This window comes from Sitophilus oryzae, unplaced genomic scaffold (assembly GCF_002938485.1).
Source record: "Sitophilus oryzae breed Bouriz unplaced genomic scaffold, Soryzae_2.0 scaffold_173_pilon_pilon, whole genome shotgun sequence".
Lineage (NCBI taxonomy): Eukaryota > Metazoa > Arthropoda > Insecta > Coleoptera > Curculionidae > Sitophilus > Sitophilus oryzae.
Window position 1 is genome coordinate 523,772 of NW_022146435.1, and position 24,564 is coordinate 548,335.

At 33.3% G+C, this 24,564-nt stretch overlaps 1 protein-coding gene across 3 annotated transcripts in view; it reads left to right on the forward strand.

Annotated features, from left to right (window-relative positions):
• LOC115881769 (lethal(2) giant larvae protein) overlaps positions 1–24,564 on the forward strand; it is a 91,185-nt gene that overhangs the window by 53,234 nt on the left and 13,387 nt on the right. For all 3 annotated transcript variants that reach the window (XM_030899404.1, XM_030899405.1, XM_030899406.1), the window contains exons 3-15: positions 4,196–4,423; positions 7,843–8,036; positions 8,241–8,455; positions 9,472–9,701; positions 14,777–15,020; positions 18,215–18,328; positions 18,387–18,524; positions 18,640–18,743; positions 21,793–21,970; positions 22,109–22,297; positions 22,392–22,519; positions 23,994–24,174; positions 24,234–24,375. In XM_030899404.1, the coding sequence (XP_030755264.1) occupies positions 4,196–4,423; positions 7,843–8,036; positions 8,241–8,455; positions 9,472–9,701; positions 14,777–15,020; positions 18,215–18,328; positions 18,387–18,524; positions 18,640–18,743; positions 21,793–21,970; positions 22,109–22,297; positions 22,392–22,519; positions 23,994–24,174; positions 24,234–24,375 (2,285 nt within the window). The remainder of the gene's footprint in view (positions 1–4,195; positions 4,424–7,842; positions 8,037–8,240; positions 8,456–9,471; positions 9,702–14,776; positions 15,021–18,214; positions 18,329–18,386; positions 18,525–18,639; positions 18,744–21,792; positions 21,971–22,108; positions 22,298–22,391; positions 22,520–23,993; positions 24,175–24,233; positions 24,376–24,564) is intronic.

Below are 24,564 nucleotides of genomic sequence, written 5' to 3' on the forward strand. Positions count from 1 at the left end.
GCCAACGCATAAAACATTCATTGTCTCTAATTCGGCTGGCGAAGGCATATCGAATATAGTGTGGAACTGAAAGCGACAGTATTGCTATATTAAAAGGTGTAATATCTGTAATACGTTTGACGAAATTATCTTTGGATGAAAAATCCGCGTTTATGTATTGAAAATTTATTCGTGTCAAACATTGAATACCAACAACAAAAATAAAAACTCTTTTATAGGTACTGAATATTTTTTATGATGGAAAAAAGTCGTTTAGTGGGCTTGAAAATGACGACATTTACCATAATATTTTACATATGAAATAACAGCGATCTTCATTTTCAAGGCAAGTTTGACGCCGTTTTTTGTTTAATTATATAATATTATACTAAATTGTTTAATGATAGACAATCCGTATTATTAACGTACTGTACCAAAAATCCTTAAAACTACAGATTAATCAGTAGTTCTGGCAACACTGTATCCGGCAAACACTCGCTCTGTCGACTGACAGCAGAACTAAACTTTGGCAGAACTACTACTACTGTGTTCTTTATCCGCTGTGCTGTAAACGACTATAGAAAATACGCGCGCCATACTTAAATCCGTCCTTTATGATTATCGCATGTGCGCATGCCGAGACATCCTAACCATTTAACAACGGCGGAAAGTAACGCCTGGCGATAGCAGTTCTGCAAGAGCACCTGTGGCTCCGTGGCTGAGACTATTGCTTCGTGAACGAATGGTCCGTGGTTCAAATCTCACGCCGGACCAAAACTTTTTTATATTTTTTTGCTTATAGCGTGATTTGATTGCATTCGTTTCACTTTTCACTCTTTTTGGTTGGATTGGTTCAGTTATTTGGCGGGTTGGTTAGCGTGGTTATTTGGAGGGTGTTAATTCATTGGTTAGTTGGTCATTTGGTGGTGTTGATTGGTTTTTACTAATTCATATTTGTTTTTTAGATATTCATTGATTTTCTTTATTATTTGTTTGGAAGTTTGTATCATTGCTGCATGTGCGCACAAGGCAATAATCATAAAGGACAGAAATTAGTATGGCGCGCGTATCTTGTTAAACGACCATCACTGCGCAGCGGCGCGCGGCGCAGTGCTAAAATAAATCTCGGACAGGTTGACGGTAACACCAGCTACATCTCGGACAGGTTTTGTGCCACGAAATCACTCATAAAGTTGCGCATCTTCTTATTACGTCAATCAACGGTTATACTTAACACTTTAATAATAACTGCCTTTAATTTTTTCCCTTTAAAGTGTCCAACGAGTCGGGGAAAAATATCGTCAGACTACATCCAAGAGACGACAAAAAATACAATGTACCCATGAATTAAAATTACAAACAACAGTGTGCAGATTTTACCCAACCTTTTTTCAAGTTACTCAATAAAGTAGTGTTTTAAGTTACAATATATTTTTGTGGTTATATATTGTTCTTATCATAACGACGAGAGTATTATGTACCCCTGTAACATTTCGTTTGTTTTCGGCTTTATCACAAAGCTATTTGTTTTAGATAAGTCAATTTGTTCGGTCCCTACACATCAATCTATCCCTACACACCTGTTTTTTCATAGCGTGCTACATATATTTTCATCTATTAGTCACGTAGTACGTGAATAACGTAAGCACTAAATTTGTTACAGCGATATCCAAGTTATATAAAGTTTGAATTAATTTGTACTCTACTTCTACATTTATTGTTTTCGACGTTATAGTAACTTATTTTCAATATAATATGCGGAGCGATAAACAATGATTAAAATAGTTGGCTCTTCCGATTTTGCCCGTTGGGTTGGCAATCATTTCAGGAAATCCGAATATTTTTTGAACGGTTCACTTCAAAAACATTTTAAGATATAGGTGTTCTTAGTGGAAAACTTCATTGACTACACCCAACAAATTCACGGGTGAATGCTCGGCTCTAGTATACCGGATGCATCTCAAAAGTGGCTTACCCCTGTAACTTTTTAATTTTTTCAGTTAAAAAAACGAGATTTGGGATATTAGTATATGACATAAATTAGGACTGATTAGCGTATTCAATTGTTTTGTGTCACTTCCTGTTTCACCGGAAATGACTACAACTTTTGATTTTTTAATGCCAACTTGCGGTTTGTAACGAAAATTTGACTCGAAATACCAAGTGTGTGGTATCAAATTATTCGTAAAAAAATGCTTTTTCCAAATATGCTAATGAGCCACCCACATTCCATTTGAAAAAATTGAGATATGATTAAATTGACAAGACACTAAAATTATTATTTATTTTTATTTATTAGACGATCAAATCTATTTTTCCAAGGCTCCTCGATTAAGAATTAGTGTTTTTAACATATCCATGGCACTCTAGATTGGATTTTGAAATACGATTTTTTATTAAGCGAAAATGTCCAAAGTTCACATATATCTATTCATTTTCATTCAGAATGTCATTTTCTATCGAATAAAGTAAAAAAATACCGAGGGTGCCATTTAAAAATCAAAAGTTGTAGTCATTTCCGGTGAAACAAAAATTGACCAAAAACAATTGAATACGTCAATCAATCCTAATTTATGTCATATACTAACGTACCAAATCTCGTTTTTTTAACTGAAAAAATAAAAAAGTTATAGGGGTGAGCCACCTTTGAGACGCACCCGGTATAGGCTCAGTAGTTTTAGGACTTAGTTTAGTTCACACTTTATAACGGTCAGTGATACTTCTGACCGAAATGTTGTGTAAGCAAAATAAATAAAGACAATGGAAGTCCGAAACTCCGAAGTCCGAAAAATTTTTTTTAAGTTTTAATCCTGAATCATACATTCAGAGTAACATTTTAAGATGTCATAAACTAGTTTTATTTAAAAACAAATGTTTGTTAAAACGTCTCCAATATACAATAAAATAAATGTTTAACATTAGTAGTAAGAAGTTTGAGGTTCAAGTTAACGTCTCCTTTCTGCTGCAATGGCTAAACGGGACGGGACCTACTTGTTTACGCGGAATCCGAACCGCGGTCCTCGGCCATATCATGGTCAATGGCCTACCGACTTAGGAAGTGTCTAAATTAACTCTTACTCACGAGATATCCGATCTCATCCGGCCTTGAACCGGCGTGAATGAGCAGTGTGTATCAATAGATTTTACACTTTTCCCTTTTGGACAACAGCACGATGCAAAGTTTCGAACCGGTCACCCGTCCATCCACTAGCATCGCCTTACGTCGCTTAACTTCGGTGTTCTAATGGGAACCGGTGTTTCGACGTAGCCGGGCCGTTGCCCTTAGTAAGAAGTTCGATATATTTTTATAAATAAAAGGCAAAATGTACCTTTATATGGGCTTACTAGCATGTACCCGCGACTTCGTTCGCGTCGAATTAATCATTTGTAATGGTGATGATAAAGCAAAGCAAGAATTTCCATTAACATACAAACTGGATAAAATTCTCGCACATTTATGTCAGCATGAGAAAAAAAAATTTTGCGATATTATTATATAACTTGGTAATAATATTTGAGGGGTAGTTTTATCTCGTTGGAATTTGACTTTCAAGAAATCTGTTTGCCAAAAATAAGCTTTTTACGTCAAGCAGTTTAAGCAGAATCGTGGTTAATCAATTACCCAACTTTTTGGAACACCATGTATTATTTTTAAAAAAATTTCAAAATGTGTAAAAAAAACAAAATAAATTATGCGTGACCCAAGGTTTTCCCGAAAGACTAACCATTTTTTAAATAACAAATATTGTAATATTTGAGATTCGAGAAACCCCTCCTTATCGAACCTCTACACCCCTCAGTCAATCTGTTTGCCAAAAATCAGCTTTAAACGTCAAGCAGTTTAAGCAGAATCGTGACTACTCAATGGTCATATTTTATGAAACATCCATTTAAATAAAAAATATTGTAATACTTGAGGGGTAGTTTCACCCCCTTGGAACTGGAATTTCGAAAAATCCCTTCTTATCGAACCTCTACACCCTAAAATCAACCTGTATACCAAAATTGAGCTTCTTACGCGTTGAGTGGTTTGAGCGGGATCGTGATTAATCAGTATGTCAGTCACTTAAGGATTTTATATATTAGTATAGATTATATTGTTCCATCTTCGTTCATTACTTCCTTGTTAACATTATTTTAGACATAAGCTAACGTTAGTTATTTCTTGTTTAATTATTTTAGCCCATATATTAATAACACCGTTTCTTGTTTACAGACTGTACAGCATGGGTTTCCCCATAAACCGACAGCCTTGGCGTGGGACCCATCCCTTCGGCTGCTTTCAATTGGAACAGCCACTGGTGCAATCAAAGTTCTTGGTCAACCAGGTGTGGAATTTTATGGACAACATCAAAACCCCATAGCCGTAACGAAATTAATATTTTTACCAGGAAAGGGGAAGGTAGTCAGTTTGCAAGATGACAATTCATTGCATTTGTGGGAGGTAAGAATAGTACATTAAAGGTCAGAAAAATCCCCATTTAGAACATTTTCATGACAATAACTGGTAGTAAAACCATAAATAAATGGAACAAGTTTAGATTGAAAAGTGCCCATAAGGACAATGTAAACACTATTTGGCGCTATTCTTGTAACGGTTGCGACCCAAAGCTTTTGATAATTTCGGATCGGTTCGGCTTTTTCCGGAATTATGTCACCAAATATTATTTATTCAAATTTATTATTATTTTCTTTTAATTTTATAAATAAAATACAGTGTGTTGCTAACAAGCCACTTTATTTTATACGAGGACACGTTCCACGATCCTCGATGGTTTTTGCAGTTCACAGTTCACAACACAGTTTCTTAGTTTTTAATGCCACCTCTTTCAGAATTATCACGGGTTTGAGTAAGTAAAATTAAAATTAAACTCACAAGATCGCAATAATTACTTTGAGAATGAACGATTTAAACACTTTTCAATGAGGGCGGTTTAAATTTTGAAACATTTTATCATTTTCGAGAAAATTATTTCTGTTATTGTTTGTGGTTGCTCTTAGCAACCGCTATGGCAGCGCCAGATCGCGTACAACGGTCGCGGCCCAAAACAATTATATATTTGACGGGCTTTCCAATCTAAATTTATTTTCTTTATCTATGAGCATGACCAACCTGACACACAGGCCAGAGACATCGATTTGTGACGTCACCGCACTAGTCCGGCTTTTGTATTGTGCCATATGGTACTGCATATAGGTTTTGCATAAATAATAGTATTTATTGATAGTTTTGCCAGATATAAATATGAAAAATATTATACAGAAAGGTATTAAAAAATAACATTAACTTTTTATCGCGTTAAAGTAATTGAATAGCATTAAAATTTAGATCTAAAGCACGAATATTAATATGAAATAAACTACAGCATAAGATGAACAAAATAAAATCTAGATAATAAAAAGCGTGTCCTAAAATTGCGTTAGCGAGTATTTAGCAACTAGTAATAATATACCTGTGATAAAAAGTTTCCAAATATTAAAAAATTTGAAAACTATACGTTTATCGACAAGTTAAGAAAATGTATTGTATATGATAACGGCAGAATACATTTTAAAGTTTAATTAAAAATAATTGTACAAATTTGCCTAACATATTTAAAAAATGTGGATATCAGATAGAATTAACTATTAACATTAAGTAATTTGTAGTTCGATGTTCATCAAGTAACCATCTCCATAAATCGTAAATAAAAAGATAAAGATATCATTTTTTTTATATAAAATACTGAAATAAAGTACAAATTCATTTAATTTCTTTAAAATATATTGACATTTCATAATAATAATACTTTTCAATATTTATTTCATCCTGAATTTCCAAATCTTGTTTTCTTTCATCGGGACGTTTTCTCTTTATGGGAACATGCACAGAGGGTCCATAAGAGGGTTGATTTGGAAACATTGTAGGCACAGCATGTTCTGTAGGTTTTGGACGTGACCTAGTTACAGTTAATATTGTTGGGAAAGAGAATGTAGACAGACTTATTATAATTGCTGCTACAAGGCACAGACCAATGTCGCGGATTTTTTTATTTCACAAAGTAAAAATAAAGAAACAAAAACTGGTTTTACATAAAAATACACGTCACTTACGTTGGTTTAACACTATACACTAACACTAACGCTATTAATTATGTTTTTATATAAATTCCCCAACTTTTTCCTAGCCCGGACACACAGCCGGCATCGCCGGTGTTACTATAATTTTTACCGAAATATGGCTTTTTTCGCGGGTACGATGTTATGAATCGGATCTAGATAGTTCACTATTCACTCAAAATTATTTAGTGTAATTTTATTAGCTTAGAAACGCGTAAAAAACACAGATTTGTTGCGATTAATGAAAACAATTGGTTTGTTTACGACTACTAATTCTGGACCACTTCGGTAGAACTGTCAAAATAGTCAGGCCTTGAATATGACGTTAGCCTCGCTATGAGTAAAACTAAACTTAACTAAGCGAACAGTCGCCAGGTTTTTAAAATCGATTGGTGACGTAGGGTGTCGCACTTGTCGCTGATTTGAATTTTAGGTGACAAAAAATATTATTTTTTTTTTAAATTTGTGTACTATTTTGGCCATTTTTTCTTTAATTAGTTGTGTGTTTATATCTTAAATTTAAATTACTGATAGAATTAAAATGACGATAACCTGCGAAGAAGTGTAGTAGCACAGATTAGGTATCCTATAAGTATACAGATAAAAATCTTGTCCCTAATTCGTGGTACGAAAATTGTTTTTTATGACGATGAGCAAACGAGTAAATTTTCTTTTGCGCAAAAATAAACTCCCGTTTAAACAGCGTAATAACTGGGCCGGTCACAAGGCCGGTCAGGTGCTGTGCACAATTTTAGAAGACATAAGTGGGCGTGCTTGTGCGCAAACTAGTAACCTAACTAATGCGCGACTCCGAAAATTGGAACCACGAAAAACAATGCTTTTGACGATAAGTTTATAATATGTGTGGTAGTAGCGTTTCTAATTGCGAAAATAAAAATGACATTTTGTTAGTTTTTCAAATATAACAAACAAAATATCGGTAAATTTCAGAACACTTTGATAAAATAGAAGAAATGTCAAATATTGACGTTTTTAAAATTCAATATTCTTATTATAGACCTTTTATTTTATGCTTAATTCATCTTTCAAAGCAATTTAATGCCAAAAGATAGCTTGGTTAAATTTCAGAAACAGTTATAGATATTCTAAACATGTCTAGAATTCCAATTAGAATCATAAGATGCAACAATATACAGGAATTTCAATTAAAAAAAAGGAAATAGCTACGAGTTGATCTGGCAACCCTGCAAGACCTTATATATTTTATACAGATAGCCTCATATTAGCTCATATATGGAGTCAAAATTTCAAATTTTTACCATAAATAATTCTCCATATATCGATCTCCATATACCATTTCTCTGATCGAAAAAAAAAACGGCGTCATAGACTGCTCGAGAATACTATTCAATGATAATTTTAACATCAATATCTAGACGTCATTTACTGAAAATTGACATAAAACTTGTCAAAAATTAACATTAACACTATATAATTATAAAAAGATTAAATAGGATAGACCGTTTCCAGATACAATAAATATACAATATATACAATAAATTATTTTATTGTATATAATATATACAATAACTTACAACCTTCTTAAGGCCAAAATTATCATTGATTGTCATTCCCCAGCCGTCTTCAACGCCGTTTTTTTTTCGATCGTATGATATAATGTGCTTTAGTAGTATCTTGAAAGAATTTTAAGTTAAATTCCCCATCCATATGTCATGACGAAGTGATATTACTACTTTATTCAATTTTTATTATTTTTTTTAAGTAACAATTTTGTTATTCCAGGTTAACAAAAGTTCATTGGTAGAAGTTAAATCCCAGTCGTTGGAAGGAAAGTTGAAAACTATTAGTACCGTATGTTTGGAATCGACAGGAGAGCACCTGTTGCTTGGAACAGAAGGTGGCAACATCTACCTATTAGAACTAAATACGTTTACTATGACGCCAGATATAATTTACCAAGATGTTGTTATGCACAAGTAAGTTTTTTCATACTTGAAAATGTATCTTAAAGCACGCAAATTGTTTGTGAACTTGGTGTCCACACCAAAGCAGCATTGGTTTACAACAGTTATTTTTTTGAACAACATTTATTGATTTGAATGTTATCCATATAGATTATAGTTTATGATCTAAGATTTATTCAAACGTAATAGATTTAAATATGTTTGTTTATTGTCTAGTGTGCCTCAAAATTACAAGTTAAATCCTGGTCCCGTGGAATCAATCATCGAACAGCCTGACCAGCCTAACAACATCCTCATAGGTTACAACAGAGGACTGATTGTCTTTTGGAACAAGGCGGAAAATGCGTCTACTAAAGTATTTATTTCCAATCAGCAACTGGAATGTTTGTGTTGGAAGAGCGACCATATCTTCCTTAGTAGTCACAACGACGGTAAGTATTTTTATTTTTTCGATATTAGATACATAATGACAATTGTAACGTCAAACAGAACTGTCAAGCGAGGGGTTTCATGATGTCGATATGGAGAGTTTTGGCACAACATAATCTTAACGTTTCGTTACTTATTAACGCTAACTAAAACGGTAAAGTTATTCAAGTGCAAAATTATTCTTTGTAAAATATAAAATAATAAATATAGACTTTTTTACTACATTTTATGTTTTATTAGGTCATTAGAAGTGTAACCTAGTCAAAACCAAATTAAAATTATGAATACATACATTTTACCAATAGAGCACACAGCGCCTATTTTTTTAGATTTAACAAATAAATTATAATATATTAAAAATATTATAGACTAGTAATTTTAAACTTTTACTAAAAATACTATATATTACCAACTATGTAGGTACTTACTTATTTATGATTAAACTATCATTTTATATTTGGTTCCTAAATTTATCATTTCTAAAATGTCAAAATTTCTTTAATTAAAAAGGTTAGTATCTAACCCGAAAATGATGATCGACTGTAAATATCAAAATGCACAAACTATGAACACAAATCACCGAACTTTTCGACAAATCAGGAATATCTGAATTAATAATTATTTAAATAATGATTTAAAAATGACTTGACGGATCACCAACATTTTGTCAATTAGACCAAAACTAGACAATAGACGGTAGTCAACATAGAGGCTGTCATGTCATCTTCATATATAAATTAGAAACTTCAATTCAATGTCAACAAAAATGCAATATCTTTTGCGCCGTCTGGCGATGCGGAAGAAACTATATTTATAGTTCTTTAAAATTACCATTGAGTATCTAGGGCCTGATTTTATCTGTAATGCATGAAAACATGGATAGCATTATATTCCTTCTCTAATCTATTTATTAAACTTTTTCGCATTTTTTCTAAATACCGTTAATTTTATTAAAACAATATTTATTATAACTCTACAATTTGACAGATTCTGTTACTGTATGTCATTTTTCTTATAGGCAGCTATATGGAATGGGATGTCAACCAGCCTGACAAACCCTGCGGTGAACCAGTATCTACGTACGGTCCATACGCTTGCAAGGCTATCCCGAAAATCATTTCACGCGACTTGAATGGAAAAGAATTGTTGGTATTTTCAGGCGGGTTGCCTAGAGGAAACTATGGTGACAAATACGCCGTGTCCGTTATCCATGGAGATAATCATGTAGCATTTGATTTTACTAGTAAGGTAGGGTTTTTTAAATGTGTATCATTTTTTAACCGTATACGCTTTTTTATTAGTATCCTTCAATCACTGTGGACCGCTAGGGTGTCCGTTATTTCCCAAGTTGATTTTTTTTTGCTGCCGCCCTCTGAAGTTTTAGTTTTTGGTGTAAAAAAAAATTATCCAACGTAAACAAGCTCTTAATTTTTAATTTAAACCATGCCGGAATCATGATACTTTTCCCATTTAAATAACATGGGATTTTCTGACAAATCAAATTTTTCTATCATTCACTCCAAATTTTAATTGCGCCTTTTGATTTTGACTAAAAAAGGATCTAGAGCCATACTTTTTTCAATAAAACAATATTTCTTTACCAACTTTAATAAGGAAAACAAATATTGCGCCATCTATGATCAATTAATCAAAACTATAATTTAAGGTTATTGTTTCATTGCTTTTCAGTGTTCGTAAATATATGTCAATTGAAAAGAATGAACAAATTTCGAGTTGTTTTTATCTTAAATATTACTTTTATCGAATTAATTAAATTAAATTATTTTAATTAATTCGATTCATGTAATATTTAAGATAAAAATAAACCATTAAAAAGATTAGATTAAATTATTAATTAATTAAAGTAAATTAAATTATTAATTAATTAAATTAGATTATTAATTAAATTAATTTAATTAATTCGATACAAGTAATATGTAAGATAAAAACCACTCGAAATTTGTTCATTCTTTTCAATTGACACATATTTACGAACACTGAAAGCCTAGATCATATATACTTACATGGATAAATCAACGCCATAAGTTTAGCATTAAAAAATATATCCCCAACATCACGACATGCCATTTTCAAACCTTCTTTATTGCACTTATGAACGTTCAATAGGTTTGTCTTTCTAGAGCACCTGACTTTACGCATGCGCATTAAAAGTGGCACGTATTTCCAAAATAATTACAATTTTATCCGGTTTAGAAAGTACAAATTATACATTGTTATGGAAACCAACTTTTCATTGTCATCGTATTGTCATAATCTTGTCATAATCATATGTCATAATGTTATTTCCATTGTGTAACGACGCTTGTTTTTTTGCGTTTTTTATTTTAAACATCTCTTTTATCGACCGCTTTTATATAGCCAAGGATGCAAGTGTGTTCAGTGAGAAGTTAATTTTAAGTTTGTGCAATTATATTTCTATTTTTTACTCGTTGGGTTTTACATTTTGGGTAAATACTTGTAAAAATGACAAGAAAGTGTTTGGTGTGTTGAAATTATAATATAAATGACCCCGAATTATCTTTTCACAGGCAAGTAAAGTATTCAGTTGTTCTTTTATGTATATTAAACCACATGCATACTTTCTAGTTAGATTTCCTAAGAATATTGATATTCGTACGGAGTGGCTAATTTATTTTTTATTTAATTTAATTTTTGTGACAGTAACATTCAATTATTGTTCAAATAGATGCATTTTACAAATTAAATTTTTAAAATTAATGTTCAAATTTGACGCGTGGACGATAGGTCCTCGACAAGGATAGATAGAGTAGAAGCACCGCGTGTGCAACAAAAAAAGAAGATAAATGGAAGTCGTTGATATGTTTGGGACAGTTTCCATAGTGATTTACTTATCCACGTAAGTATATATGATCTAGGACTGAAAGGCAATGAAACAATAACCTTAAATTATAGTATTGATCAAATATTGGTCATAGATGGCGCAATATTCGTTTTCCATATTAAAGTTGTTAAAGAAATATTTTTTTATTGAAAAAAGTACGGCTCTAGATCCTTTTTTAGTCAAAATCAAAAGGCGCAATTGAAATTTGGAGTGAATGAGAGAAAAATTTGATTATAAACTATGTGCATAATTTTGACCGCGAATAACTTTTAAAGGGATGGTTTTATGAAAAAAACAAAGATATCCTTTTTGGAGAGCGTAAAATTTTGTATTAGAATATGTCTTTGTAGAATCTGTAGGTTCATTTGCTTTGGAGATAAAAAATTAAATGCAAAAGGTAAGAAAATCCCATGTTATTTAAATGGGAAAAGTATCATGATTCTTTCATGATTACGTTGGATAATTTTTTTAGACCAAAAACTAAAACTTCAATGGGCGGCAGCAAAAAAAATCAACTTGGGAAATAATGAACAACCATAAATTACAACCTATCGGACCGCTTTATTACCAAACCCCAACGTTAACGTGTTAATGTCAGCCTTAACTGATACACAATATGATCGAAAAAAAAAAACGCGATGGCTATGAAGATTGCGGACATTTTAATTGTAAAATCATATGGGGAATATCGTTGTATATTTGTTAATATCGTTGTGTATCTTCATTTCTAAGTCAACTGCACGCCGGTTTTTTTTTCGGTCATACGGTATTACATACTACAACAGCAAAAAACTCATTGTCTTTTTTCTGTGGTCAAACTATATTACGAGTTTAAATGCATGCGCTTCTTTAAGAGAATTTGTATATTTTAAGAATTACAATTAAAATTACGATTTTTTGGACGTTTTTGCTAGATATTTTACTAACCCTTTAAAAATAATGAAGAATAAATTTAATTAAGAACAACATTTTTATTTTGCAACTAACAATTCGTTTACTTGTGCTTATTAATGTATCTTTCGTGTTATGCCCATTTATTCCATAAAGACTGTCCATCAAGAGATGTTGCTGCCATATATTTCTCTTGTTGAATAGACTACACACTTTTATTTCCCGTTGCTAATCATTGCAGTAGAAGTTTATGAAAAAAAATATTAAGTACATGGATCTCCAATAATCGAAATGATTTAGGTTCAAGCTTCTCGATCATCTCTTTCCTACCTGTTTCTTTTCCATGCTTTTACTTACGCTAATACAAATCGCTAGCCTCTTTGAATTTAACCATGAACGTTGTCATTAACCAATCTAAAACCATTTTACTCAAAATTAATGTCGTTCTTTTTCCTGCTTGTTCGGTGGCAGATTGGCAGTGAGAAAAACGATAACGAGAGTGAAGACGAACAGTTCGGCAACAAGGTACCGTTATTAATAGAGGTTATACAGATCTGGCCATTCTAAATCCGTGCTCTGTATTTCATTGCGTAAGATAATGATGGAGATATTCTAATAGCTAAAACAAACAAACGATAAAGAGAAACAAAACTTAGGCTGATATTTTTTTCCTATAGGGTATTGCCGGATTTCCACAGAGTTATCTTTTTCCACTTCGCTTATCTTTAACCTTTATAATTTGCGTAGGAATTGGCAACCTCGAATTTCTCTGTCTCTCTATTAACTGATTTATAATATAAGTAAGGTATCTTTATCTTCGTCTTATGCATTAAAATACAGACTACGCATTTAGAATGTTCAGGCCAGTAAGCCATTATTTCGAACCCTTTCCTGTTTACGGTTTATTTTGTGCATGGATCTTTAAAATTAATCAGAATCTCTTTTCTTTTGTTGTTTATTGCTAGCGGCATGGGTATTATATTAAAAAATGTGTTTTGTGGATAGTTCTAGATGTTTTTAGAACTAATTATATTTGTTTGAGTGTGTTATACATTTATACTGGAATCTCTTCTTATTTTAGCATTTAGAATTGTTTTCTCTTTACTATCAGCGTGCAGACTTTTTAACACTACTTATATTTTTATGTCAACAGGGAATAAGTTGTTATATCTAGAAATTTACCTAATTCTTGTGACCGCAGACTAATATTGTACAATACGATCGAAAAAAAACGGCGTCAAACACACCTGAGGAATGACGAATCGATAATAATTTTGACGAGGTAAAGCTGTAGACGCCATTACTTGGCCTGTACTCTTCTTCATTTTTTAATGGCGCTTAGTGTCAGTTGGCCTTAAGAAGGTTGTAATTATTTTTATATTGAATAAACATTATTTTTAAATGGTGTAGTTTAAAATTCGAGAAAATACCGGGTGCGTCTCAAAAATGGCTCACCCCCTATAACTTTTTTATTTTTTCAGATAAAAAAACGAGATTTGGTATGTTAGTACATGACTTAAATTAGGATTGATTGACGTATTCAATTGTTTTCGGCCGCTTCCTGTTTCACCGGAAATGACTACAACTATTGATTTTTAAATGGCATCCTCGGTTTTTCTTACTTTATTCGAAAGAAAATGAAACTCTAAATAGAATGACATATTATATGTCAACTTTTGACATTTTCGAATGTGGTTTATTTGAAATTGCAACATGCGGTTCATAACGACAATTTGACTCGAAATATCAAGTGTGTGGTATCAAATTATTCGTAAAAAATGATTTTTCCAAATAGGTTAATGAGCCACCCTCGTTCCATTTAAAAAAATTGTGATATGAATAAAAATACGGTTTGGACATCTTTTAACTGACCAGGACAAAACATTAAAAACATTAGACGATCAAATCTATTTTTCCAAGGCTCCTTGACTACAAATTAGTGTTTTTAACACAACCATATGGCACTGTAGATTGACATCTAAAATACAATTTTGATTTAAGCCAAAATGTCAAAAGTTTACATATGATATGTCATTCTATTTTCTATTCAGAGTGTCATTTTCTATCGAATAAAGTAAAAAAATACCGAGGGTGCCATTTAAAAATCAGAAGTTGTAGTCATTTCCGGTGAAACAGGAAGTGGCCTAAAACAATTGAATACGTCAATCAATCCTAATTTATGTCATATACTAACATACCAAATCTCGTTTTTTTTATCTGAAAAAATAAAAAAGTTATAGGGGTGAGCCACTTTTTAGACGCACCCCGTATAATTTTAAACGTTCTATCTTTTTTTAATCTTTTTATAATTAGTGTTAATTTTTAACAGGTTTTGTGTCAATTTTTAGTAAATTAAGTCTAGAGATTGATTTCGCCAAAATTATCATCGATCGTCATTCCTCAGCAGTCTTTGACGCCGTCTTTTTTCAATCATACTGTATTTTGATTAATAGGGTGGCAAAAATAACGACTTATTTTAAATATACTTGCTCTTTTTCCGGCAGTTTTTGTTTTAAAGTTTTAAACCTTGTTTTAACTGCACATATCATTCTTTTCCTTTTATTTCTAGGTCATAGACTTTTTGTTAGTTGAATCAAAATTGGATGAAAACGAAGACGAAGAAAAAGAAGAAAACAACGAAATTGTCATTTCCAACGATGACAGGGCTAAGCAGCAACCGGACGTTCTTATCGTGTTGGCCGAGGAGGAATTGGTTGTTATTGATTTGTCCAGTAAAGACTGGAAAATGATGAACCTGCCTTATTTGGTTGCGTTACATTCTTCGGCGGTGACTTGCAGCCAATACGTATCAGGTAATTTTCTAGATATTATTATACTACCGTTGATTGAAGAAATAAGATGAGCAACCTTATGAGCGAATTCGTAGCACAAAAATGTCCGAGATGTAGCTGGTGTTCCCGTTATATGTCCGAGACTTAATTTAGATCTGCGCCGCTGCGCGCTGATAGTCGTTTACAACGCAGCAGTTAAAGAATTAGTGATGTGTCGGTATTTGAGTAACGCGATTTTGGAGCGGTATTTTTTTGTAACGTCGTGTCGCGTTCTACAACGAATCAGGAACCTGTTACTAAAGAACGACGATCATAATGACAAAATTATAAATGATTTACAATTTGCAAATAAATTATTTATAATCGCTCTTGAAGTTAGCTCGAACCGTAGTAACCGCATAGCGACGTGTTTAGCTCCAGCAGTCGCAATTTCGTCGGTCGTCAACAGTAGTAACTGGAACTGGTATGTACGTAGCGTCGCGCGTGTTCGTTCCAGCTGTCGCGTCGCGCTCTTAGAGCCGTAGTTCCGCCTGTCGTGAACAGAAGTAACTGGTAACTGCTGTAACTGATTATCGACCTGGGCGGCGACGTACTTCGCTCCAGCCATCGCTCTTCTAGAATCGTAGTTCCGTCTGTCGCGAACAGAAGTAACTGGCAACTGCTATAAGGCTGATAACACACGAGGAGGTTGTTCGGTGATTAATTGTTGTCTGCTTGTGCACGTCGTAACTATGTCGAAACTTTCGACTCTAGTTGTTTTATTCCTTCGTAAATTTAACTAAAGTGATTATGCTATTTTGAGAAACATTTTGTTTCATTTCTCGCCCCTGTATCATAATAATAGAAATCTTACCGAGAATTTGTGGCATACGTCACCTTAGAAGATAATAGCTTTTTTTTAAATCTGAAACCCTGTCAAAATAATCTATTTTTAATAAAGTTCTAGCAGTTTGAAATTATATAATTTATTAATTCATTATTTTTTTAATTTATTAATATTTCGATATCCAAATTTTCCATTTCACTGGCAACACTGAGAATAAAAAGCGCTCTAAAAACCGCTCTCGTCTGTTTCGTACAATGTACAACCTGGTACAACCATATACTGACGCGCTGCTTGAAGTCGTAAAACCTTGTACAGGTAAAGGCAGCCGCCGTCGACGAGGTACCGTGTGTTTTGTAACATTGAAGTCAATTGGCGTCCCATTCGCCGCCTGTAAGCCTCTTCGTGTGTCCTCAGCCTAACTTGTTATCGACGCTTGACCTCGGCGGCGTCGTTCCAGCAGGCGCTGGAGCGCTTCTAGTTTTCCGTTTTCGCCGTCGCGATTTGGTCGGTTACTATTGGCGTTGTTGCTCCCGTCGCGTCGCAACGTTACTTTCGAAATAGCGATTTTTGGTATGTACTAGGCATGGTATAAAATAGCGTTGTTTGAAAGATGAAACGTAAAAGCAAATAAAATAAAATAAAAATTTTATTTGCTTTTATACATTTATATAAGTTTTATTGTTTAAATCTATTTTTAAAGTCTGATGATGGCTGGAATTGCCGAAACCATCAATAAAGATTTTTTTTTGAAAGTGGTTTGGACTTTGTTCTTGATTTTAACATTAAATATATTATATTGCAATACACATAAATATGAGTCGTTGATTTTATTTAAAGGAAGGAAAATAACAAGGAATGTCATCGTTTTTCTAAAAATGAGATAGATTGGCTATACACAAGTATAAACTCGATATTTGGAAAATAAGTTGCGGATAAAAGTTACATTAATCTACAAATATAGATATGTTAGATATATTATTTAATATACAAGTACGATTGACAAAAGCCAATATCTAGGACGGTTTTATAGAGGGTAATTCTACATCTCCAATATCAGTCGTACCAAAATTCATGGCACGAATGGTTGTCGTCTCGACGCACTCAGTGATGAGGTGTGACGCACTCAGTGATGAGGTTCTTCTTAGTTTCAATCTACTGAGGTGTTCACAACCTAAGTTTATGACACGAATGGTTGTAACAGCTGGTACAAATGTAAGAACCTGACAATACTGATTGGAGTAGGTAGGTACTAATCCCAGAAATCGTGCATAAGCGAGGACCGCGACACTTTGGAAGTCGATTACACTTTTTTTGGAACCTCAATTACGAAATCGCGGTATTTTTCTGGAACGGTCGCTATTGTAACGTGACTCATGCGGAACCGGTATTCCCATCACTATAAAGAATACAGTACCGTAGTTCTGCTTTCAGTCGACAGAGTGGGTAGTTGTCGGAGACAGTGTTGCCAAAAATATTGACTAATCTGTAGATTTATGGATTTTGGGTACACTACTTTAATAATACAAATTTTCTATCATTAAACAAAGAACGGCGCCAGAGTTGGCTTAGAAATGAAGATCGCTGTTATTTCATATGTAAAATATTATGGTAAATGCCGAGTCCTCAATGTAAAAGTCCTCATTTTCAAGCCAACTAAACGACTTTTTTCGATCACACGAAATATTCAATATCTATAAAATAATTTTTATTTCTGCTGTTTATTCTATGTTTAACACGAACAAATTTTCAATACATAAACGCGAATTTTTCATCCAAAGATATTTTCTTGAAATGTATTGCAGTACTAAGCATTTTCATTTGACAACACTGTCGCTTTCAGTTCCACACCATCTTCGGTATGTCTTTGCTAGCCGAATTAGAGAAAATGAGTGTTTTATGCGTTGGCCGCAAAACGAGTAGAGGCTCCACCGTACAGCACTTGAGACGTAAGGGGAAATCAAATCAGCCATGTCACGAAATCGTCCATTAGGCTGCGTATCTTCCCAATTCTTTCAATCAACTATATTACAGTATGTTTACTGCTTATTTTTGTGTACAATACCTCTTTAATCGGATCAGCTAATTGTAACAACCTATTCCGATTGGCGAATCATTCCAATTAGCGAATATACATATTGTGCAAAAAATAAACTTATGGATATTTATGTAATAATAATACATATTTATTGATTAAAGAGGTTTCACTATATTTAATTTTCTTACTGTCATGGATTTTGGCAATTTTCTTTGTATATCTTATATTATTATCAAATAGTATAAGAATAATTAAGAGAATTTGGAAAATGTTATTTTGTTTGTGCTAATAAACTTGTCCTATTGAATGATATATTAAGTTTTATTAATTTTGAAACATTTCCTTTCTGACTAGGTATACCAGAGGAATTATGGGAACATCTCAGAGACGCTGGCCGTGCTCAAACCAGCCATTTGTATTCGGAAAGAGAATGGCCTATAGATGGTGGAAAACTATTGTGTTCAAAGGGTAAATTTGGTTGTTACTGATTGAAAGAAAATACTAATTATACTTAAAATATTATCAGGTGCACAACCCAGAAGGGAACTTTTGCTAACTGGTCACGAAGATGGTACTGTTAGATTCTGGGATGCTGGAGGAGTTACTTTGACATTAATATACAAATTTAGTTCAGCACAGTTCTTTACCGGCGACGAATCGGATGGTAAGAATTGTTTGATCCATCTACCACCACTACCTGATTAGTTCGTTGTTCGTTTACTCTCATACTTAAAACAACTTATTTGAGTCAGTAATTTTTTTTTTTATTTTATTATTAGAGAGTCCTGTCAATCAAGACCAGGATGAGGAAGAGTGGCCGCCATTTAGGAAAATTGGTGTTTTTGATCCTTATTCAGATGATCCTAGATTAGCTATCAAGAGAGTAAGTTTTTTTTAATTTTTTTGACAAAAGTCATCACTATTTAAACCGTATCCGACGAGTCAGGGAATATTTTGACAGATGACATCAAAAAGATGACACAAACAATTGAATTTACTTGTGAATTAAAATGACAGATAACTGTCACTATTAGGTACCCTCTTGTTGGATAAGCTTTTTAGTTATTAAAGATATTAACACCTATAGTGAAAATTAGTGACTGAACTTCGTCCAGGGGAAAACATGATAAGCGCCATTTTACTAATTTTACATTTAACACTGAACGGCTGGTGGTTATCGGGTTCTTTCCCCGTATTCTTTATTTTTATTAGGGATATATCATAGGACATAACAACTTATTACTCTGAGGGTTTACACATCTTATAGAGATCATAACCTATACTATTGTAAATTCCTAAAATTAACAAATTGACGAAATGATTGAAAGAAATGTGACTGAAAAAAGAACAAAGGAAAAAAATAATGTTCTAAGATTAAGAAAAAGATTTGAAGTAAATAATGTTCTAACTGCCAAAATCATTATTTCGAGATAAACATTTTTTATTTACAGCCAGTGTATAAGAACGGGCAGTGTTTCTTCTTGAGAAATTTTTTCAATACAATTTATAGTCTAAGAGCTAGCAACGTTTTCGAGAAAGTTTAAGACGTCTGGCTCTTTGATATATCTTTTACTATGCTCTCTGGAACATCATGCGGCCCGTCTGGCTGCCGATACCCGTTGCGTTCACTAATGCGCATCGGAAGAAGATCCTATATTTTTTATTAATTTAGTCATATAAATTCTAGTATTGAATATAAATCGAACATGTCTCCATAGCGCAGTGCGTAGAGTTTCCGACCACGAACCGATGATTCAGAGTTCGAATCCGGGTCAGGTCAAAAACTTTTTTATTTTATTTTTGTTTATATTCTAATAGTAAAGTATTACATAATTTTGGTAATTAAAAAAAACAAATATTTAATATTTTACTATTAGAATATAAACGAAAATAAAATAAAAAGTCTTTGCCCTGATCCGGATTCGAACTCATGAATCATCGGTTCGTGGTCGGAAACTCTACGCACTGCGCTATGGAGACATGTTCGATTTATATTCAATACTAGAATTTATACGACTAAATTAATAAAAAATATAGGATCTTCTTCCGATGCGCAGTAGTGAACGCAACGGGTATCGGCAGCCAGACGGGCCGCATGCTGTTCCAGAGAGCATAGTAAAAAATATATCAAAGAGCCAGACGTCTTAAAATACTTGTTTTTCCGACGTTGCTAGCTCTCGTACTATTAGTAGCTGTAGCATTTAGCGCTTTATATTTGTTGCTCGGTGGCGTAGAGGTACAGGCTCTCGTCTACCAATTTTAAGGTAGTGGGTTCGAATCCCACACTCGGCATTTCACCAGCCGACTATTTTTATTAAAATAAAAATAGTTTGGGTACCTAGGTCGACTCAGCCTTAAATGAGTACTTGAGATTCACAATCCTGAGGTAATAATAGGCGGTTGAAGCGCAGTGTTAGCCACATTACCTTCCTTGTATACCGAACGGCTCTAGTATGGCAAGCTGTACCTTGCTACTCCCAAGGCGTTAAACGCTATATACGGGAGCCATTATTATTATTACATATTTGTTGCTTGTTATGGGCCTTATTTGTCATGTTACATTTTACAAATAAAACATGACAAAGCGTTTTTTAGACACTTAGAACAATATTTACTTCAAGTCTTCAAATGTATTAGCTCTAAAGTTTTAATTTTATTATGCTATCGGAATGCAACAGAGGCAGAGCATGTTCGTCAATTTTATTTATAAACAGACTTATAGTCGTTTTTATTTGGAGTTAGTCTATCAAAATTATATATTCCCTCGCTAGACCAACTAGGGCATTCATTTGATTTTCTAACAAAACACAGTAAAAGAACATGTAAATGACCATAAAATTTAACTCACAAAACTAGGACAATAGGATAATAAAACTGGCGAATTGGAAACAATAGAGAGTAGAATTTGTTTCATTGTTTTATGTAAGGTATTAATAGACTTGGTTATAAGTTGATTGTTTTTATTTGAGCTGTTAAGCATTTTTTTGTCCGTCCACAAGAGAGAAAGAAAATTGCATATTATATTGTATCTTTGGCAGTTTTTCTGTCTTTGGCTATTATGTTTGCCTTAATTTAAGTTGCAATTTTTCCACCGTTGTAGCAACATCTTTGTAAAGTTCACAGTAGTGTTCTTTGCCTATGTATGGAATTGATGGCTTTTTTGGTCATTTTAACCGCATTTTCGTTGCTAAAAAATGTCTATAGCTCTGTGGCGGATTCATCTCTTCAAAAAAGACCATGTGTAAAACCACTGTAACTCCCGTCACTGTAAGAAAATCTACAAAATAAAATAGGTATTTTTTGTAAACACTGCTGCCTTAATCCAACGGAGACTAATTTGTCAGCAGTGATTTACTAATAAACAAATTTGCCTAACGGACAAAAAAATGCTTTTTTGTCTGAAAAACATTGTTTGAAAAACATTTCGGGGCTTAGCATCTCTTCTCGTTTGCAAAGCATTTCTTTGCTTTTTGAGGACTTTTTTGAAGAAATTTTCGTTGTTCTTATGAGCCTTTTGCTTCAGCTCCCAGGGTAACCTAACGTTGCTTCGTTCTCATTGCAAAATCTCATACTAGTTGAGAACTAACATAACTTAACTCTATAGCAGGGATGGCAAACCTTTTTGACACCTGGATCAAATTTTGTTAATTTTTTTAGAACTAATTCGTATTTCTCAATCACTAATTGGTGCGTGGGACTATCAAGTACTATGGAAGTCTCTTTCTACAAACATAACTGAACATAACCTTAGAAAAGTTTATTTTTGGTTTAAATTTTTGGTTTGTCGACTTTTTAGAAAAGCGCCGGAGCAAAAATATTTTTTGCGGTCATGTCGAAAAACGTCCCTTATCTCGTTAGATAGGGTATAAATATACAGTTAAACTCTTTATGGAAATGTAGATAAAACAAAGGTGTATATATTTTGAATACAGGTTGCGATGTGTCCACTTTCTGGTACTCTGGTAGTAGCTGGAACTGCTGGCCAAGTCATCATTGCCAAATTCGACACGGAAGTTTTAGATGGACCATTAAAAGTTACCACGATGAACATCGTCAGTGATCGGGACGGTTTTGTATGGAAGGGACATAGTCAGTTAGCACCAAAAACAAGTAAGAACATGGGCAAACTTAAAAATTTGTATATATTCTGTTTATTTTTATTGTTATTATATGGTATTTAAAGATTTTTTTAGTGACTCCGTGTATTTATACTATTTTAATTTTATTATGTTATGTGATTTCTTTTAGGTAATATTCACCAAGTTAGAGGCTTCCAAACTACGGGTATTTTACAGCTACATCCACCTGCCGCAGTTACTTGTGTCATTTTACACGCAGATTGGGGTTTGGTCGCAGCAGGCACTGCCCACGGTTTAGCTCTTATGGACTACATAAAGAACAAACCCGTTGTTGTCAAATGTACCTTAAATCCAAATGGTAAAATATACTTCATATATATTTCTTTTAGGTTTAATAGTTTTGAAAGTGAAACGTTTTTTTGAAAGTCTAACGTTATTTTGATTATTGCTAGATCTCACTGGCCAAGGAGACGCTCCTATCACAAGACGAAAATCGTTCAAAAAATCTTTGAGGGAGTCTTTTAGGAGATTAAGAAAAGGCAGATCGACAAGGAGAAACACGAACAAAGATGATAAACCGGTGAGTTGGCCTCTTAGAGCACTTTTATACGAAGCCACTTGTGTCCGACACAGGCGTCCACTATCGTTGTTCAGATTTAGCAAAGTGTTGTTTAAAAAATCCGCTATCGCCACAAGCCCGACCACTCGACACTGTTTTAGTTTTAGCAGTGCATTGTTTTCGTTAGAGGCGTACACCAGTCACATTTTGTGTCGTATCTTTGGTTTGGTATCAATTATTTACTTGGAAAGTTAGTTTGTTATTGAAATATTAATTATGGAGAGAAGTCTTGATTGAAATATTGGGTATTTTATAACTGCCATTGAAGGGGGGAGGGGCAATTATATGGAACAGTAATTTAGAAAATTATACTGATAAAATTATAAAATAGACTTATTTGATATCCCTCAGATAATAATGGGTGTATCCATATATTTTTCTTTAGTTTCTGCCGTTGATTTATTAACACTACAGTCAGTAATGTTGCTTTTCATCCATCTTTAAACTATATCCATAGATAAATGAAACAAGTTTAGATCGGAAAGTGCCCATAAGGGCAATGTAAATACTATTTGGCGCTATTCTTGCAACGGTCGCGACCCAAAGCTTTTGATAATTTCGGAGCGGTTCGGCTTTTTTCGGAATTATGTCGCCAAATATTGTTTATTCAAATTTATTATTATTTTCTTTTAGTTTTATTAATAAAATACAGTGTGTTGCATACAAGAAACTTTATTTTATATAAGGGCATATATGAAATACCTAGGAAACATTAGAAACTGACTTTATGCCACGATCCACAATGGTTTTTGCAGTTCACAGTTCACAGCACAGCTTTTTAAGTTTTTAATGACACTTTTTCACTATATCATGGGTTTGAGTAAATAAAATTTAAATTAAACTCACAAGATAGCAATAATTACGTTGAAATGGACGCTTTAAACACTTTTCGGTATTTTTTCAATGAGAGCGGTTTAAATTTTGAAAGATTTAAAATTTTTGAAGATTCTGACTTTGACAAGAGAAAATTATTTCTGTATTTGTTTGGCGGTTGTTCTTAGCAACCGCTATAGCAGCGCCAGATCGCGTACAACAGTCGCGATCTAAAACAATTATATATTTTGACGGGCATTCCGATCTAAATTTATTTCCTTTATCTATGACTATATCTAAAGGATTTTCTCAATTTAATTTGGTATTCTGATTTGTGTTAGTCACGGCTGTCAATGAGTGGGACTGATAAGCCACCGGTGACGGAGAAAAAAAATAATAAAAAGCCATGAATTAGACGAATCAGATCGTTTTATTTGGTGCGTACGCACGTAAATCCTGTTGAACGAAAAGGATAGACAAGGCAAGATTGATATTCCTATTTCTTTTCTATGGCTTCACTTTCCACTCATTGTGTCAATGTGGTACTAGCAATATAGTGTAATATATATATATGCGTGCAAGAGTTACCAAGCAAAACTAACCAAATTTCGAATATTTTCAGACACCTCCAGTTAACTCTCCCCCAGTAAGAAAACCTCCAACCACAAATACTGAAGAAGGTGGAGACTTTAACCCTCTGGAAGCTAAACCTGTTGAAAGACAGATCGAAGCCAGACCTGCTGACGATTCTATGGGTTCATTCGTCAGATGTCTGTACTTTGCCAGAACCTTCCTTGTTAATGGTAACTACAATGCTGCATTTATCTTTGAATATTGTTTAATATTTTTTTATTTGTTTCAGTACAAAACACTATTCCAACCCTTTGGGCTGGAACAAACAATGGGACGGTTTATGCCTTCACCATATTAGTACCATCGACGTCAAAACGAGAAACTGACGATGTATCCTGTCATCTGGCGAAAGAAATTCAACTAAAACACAGGTATGTTTATATTCCAAAGCACCTTTTTACGTAGAATTTAATGGTTTAAGTATACTTTTTTTAAAATTAATAATTTAAGAGTTATCAACAGAAAAATTTATTTTTTATTTGGGACGCCCTGTATATTTTTAATCAAATGAAAAAAATTTAAAATTACCTTTCGAAAAATATAGCACACTTGATATTTTG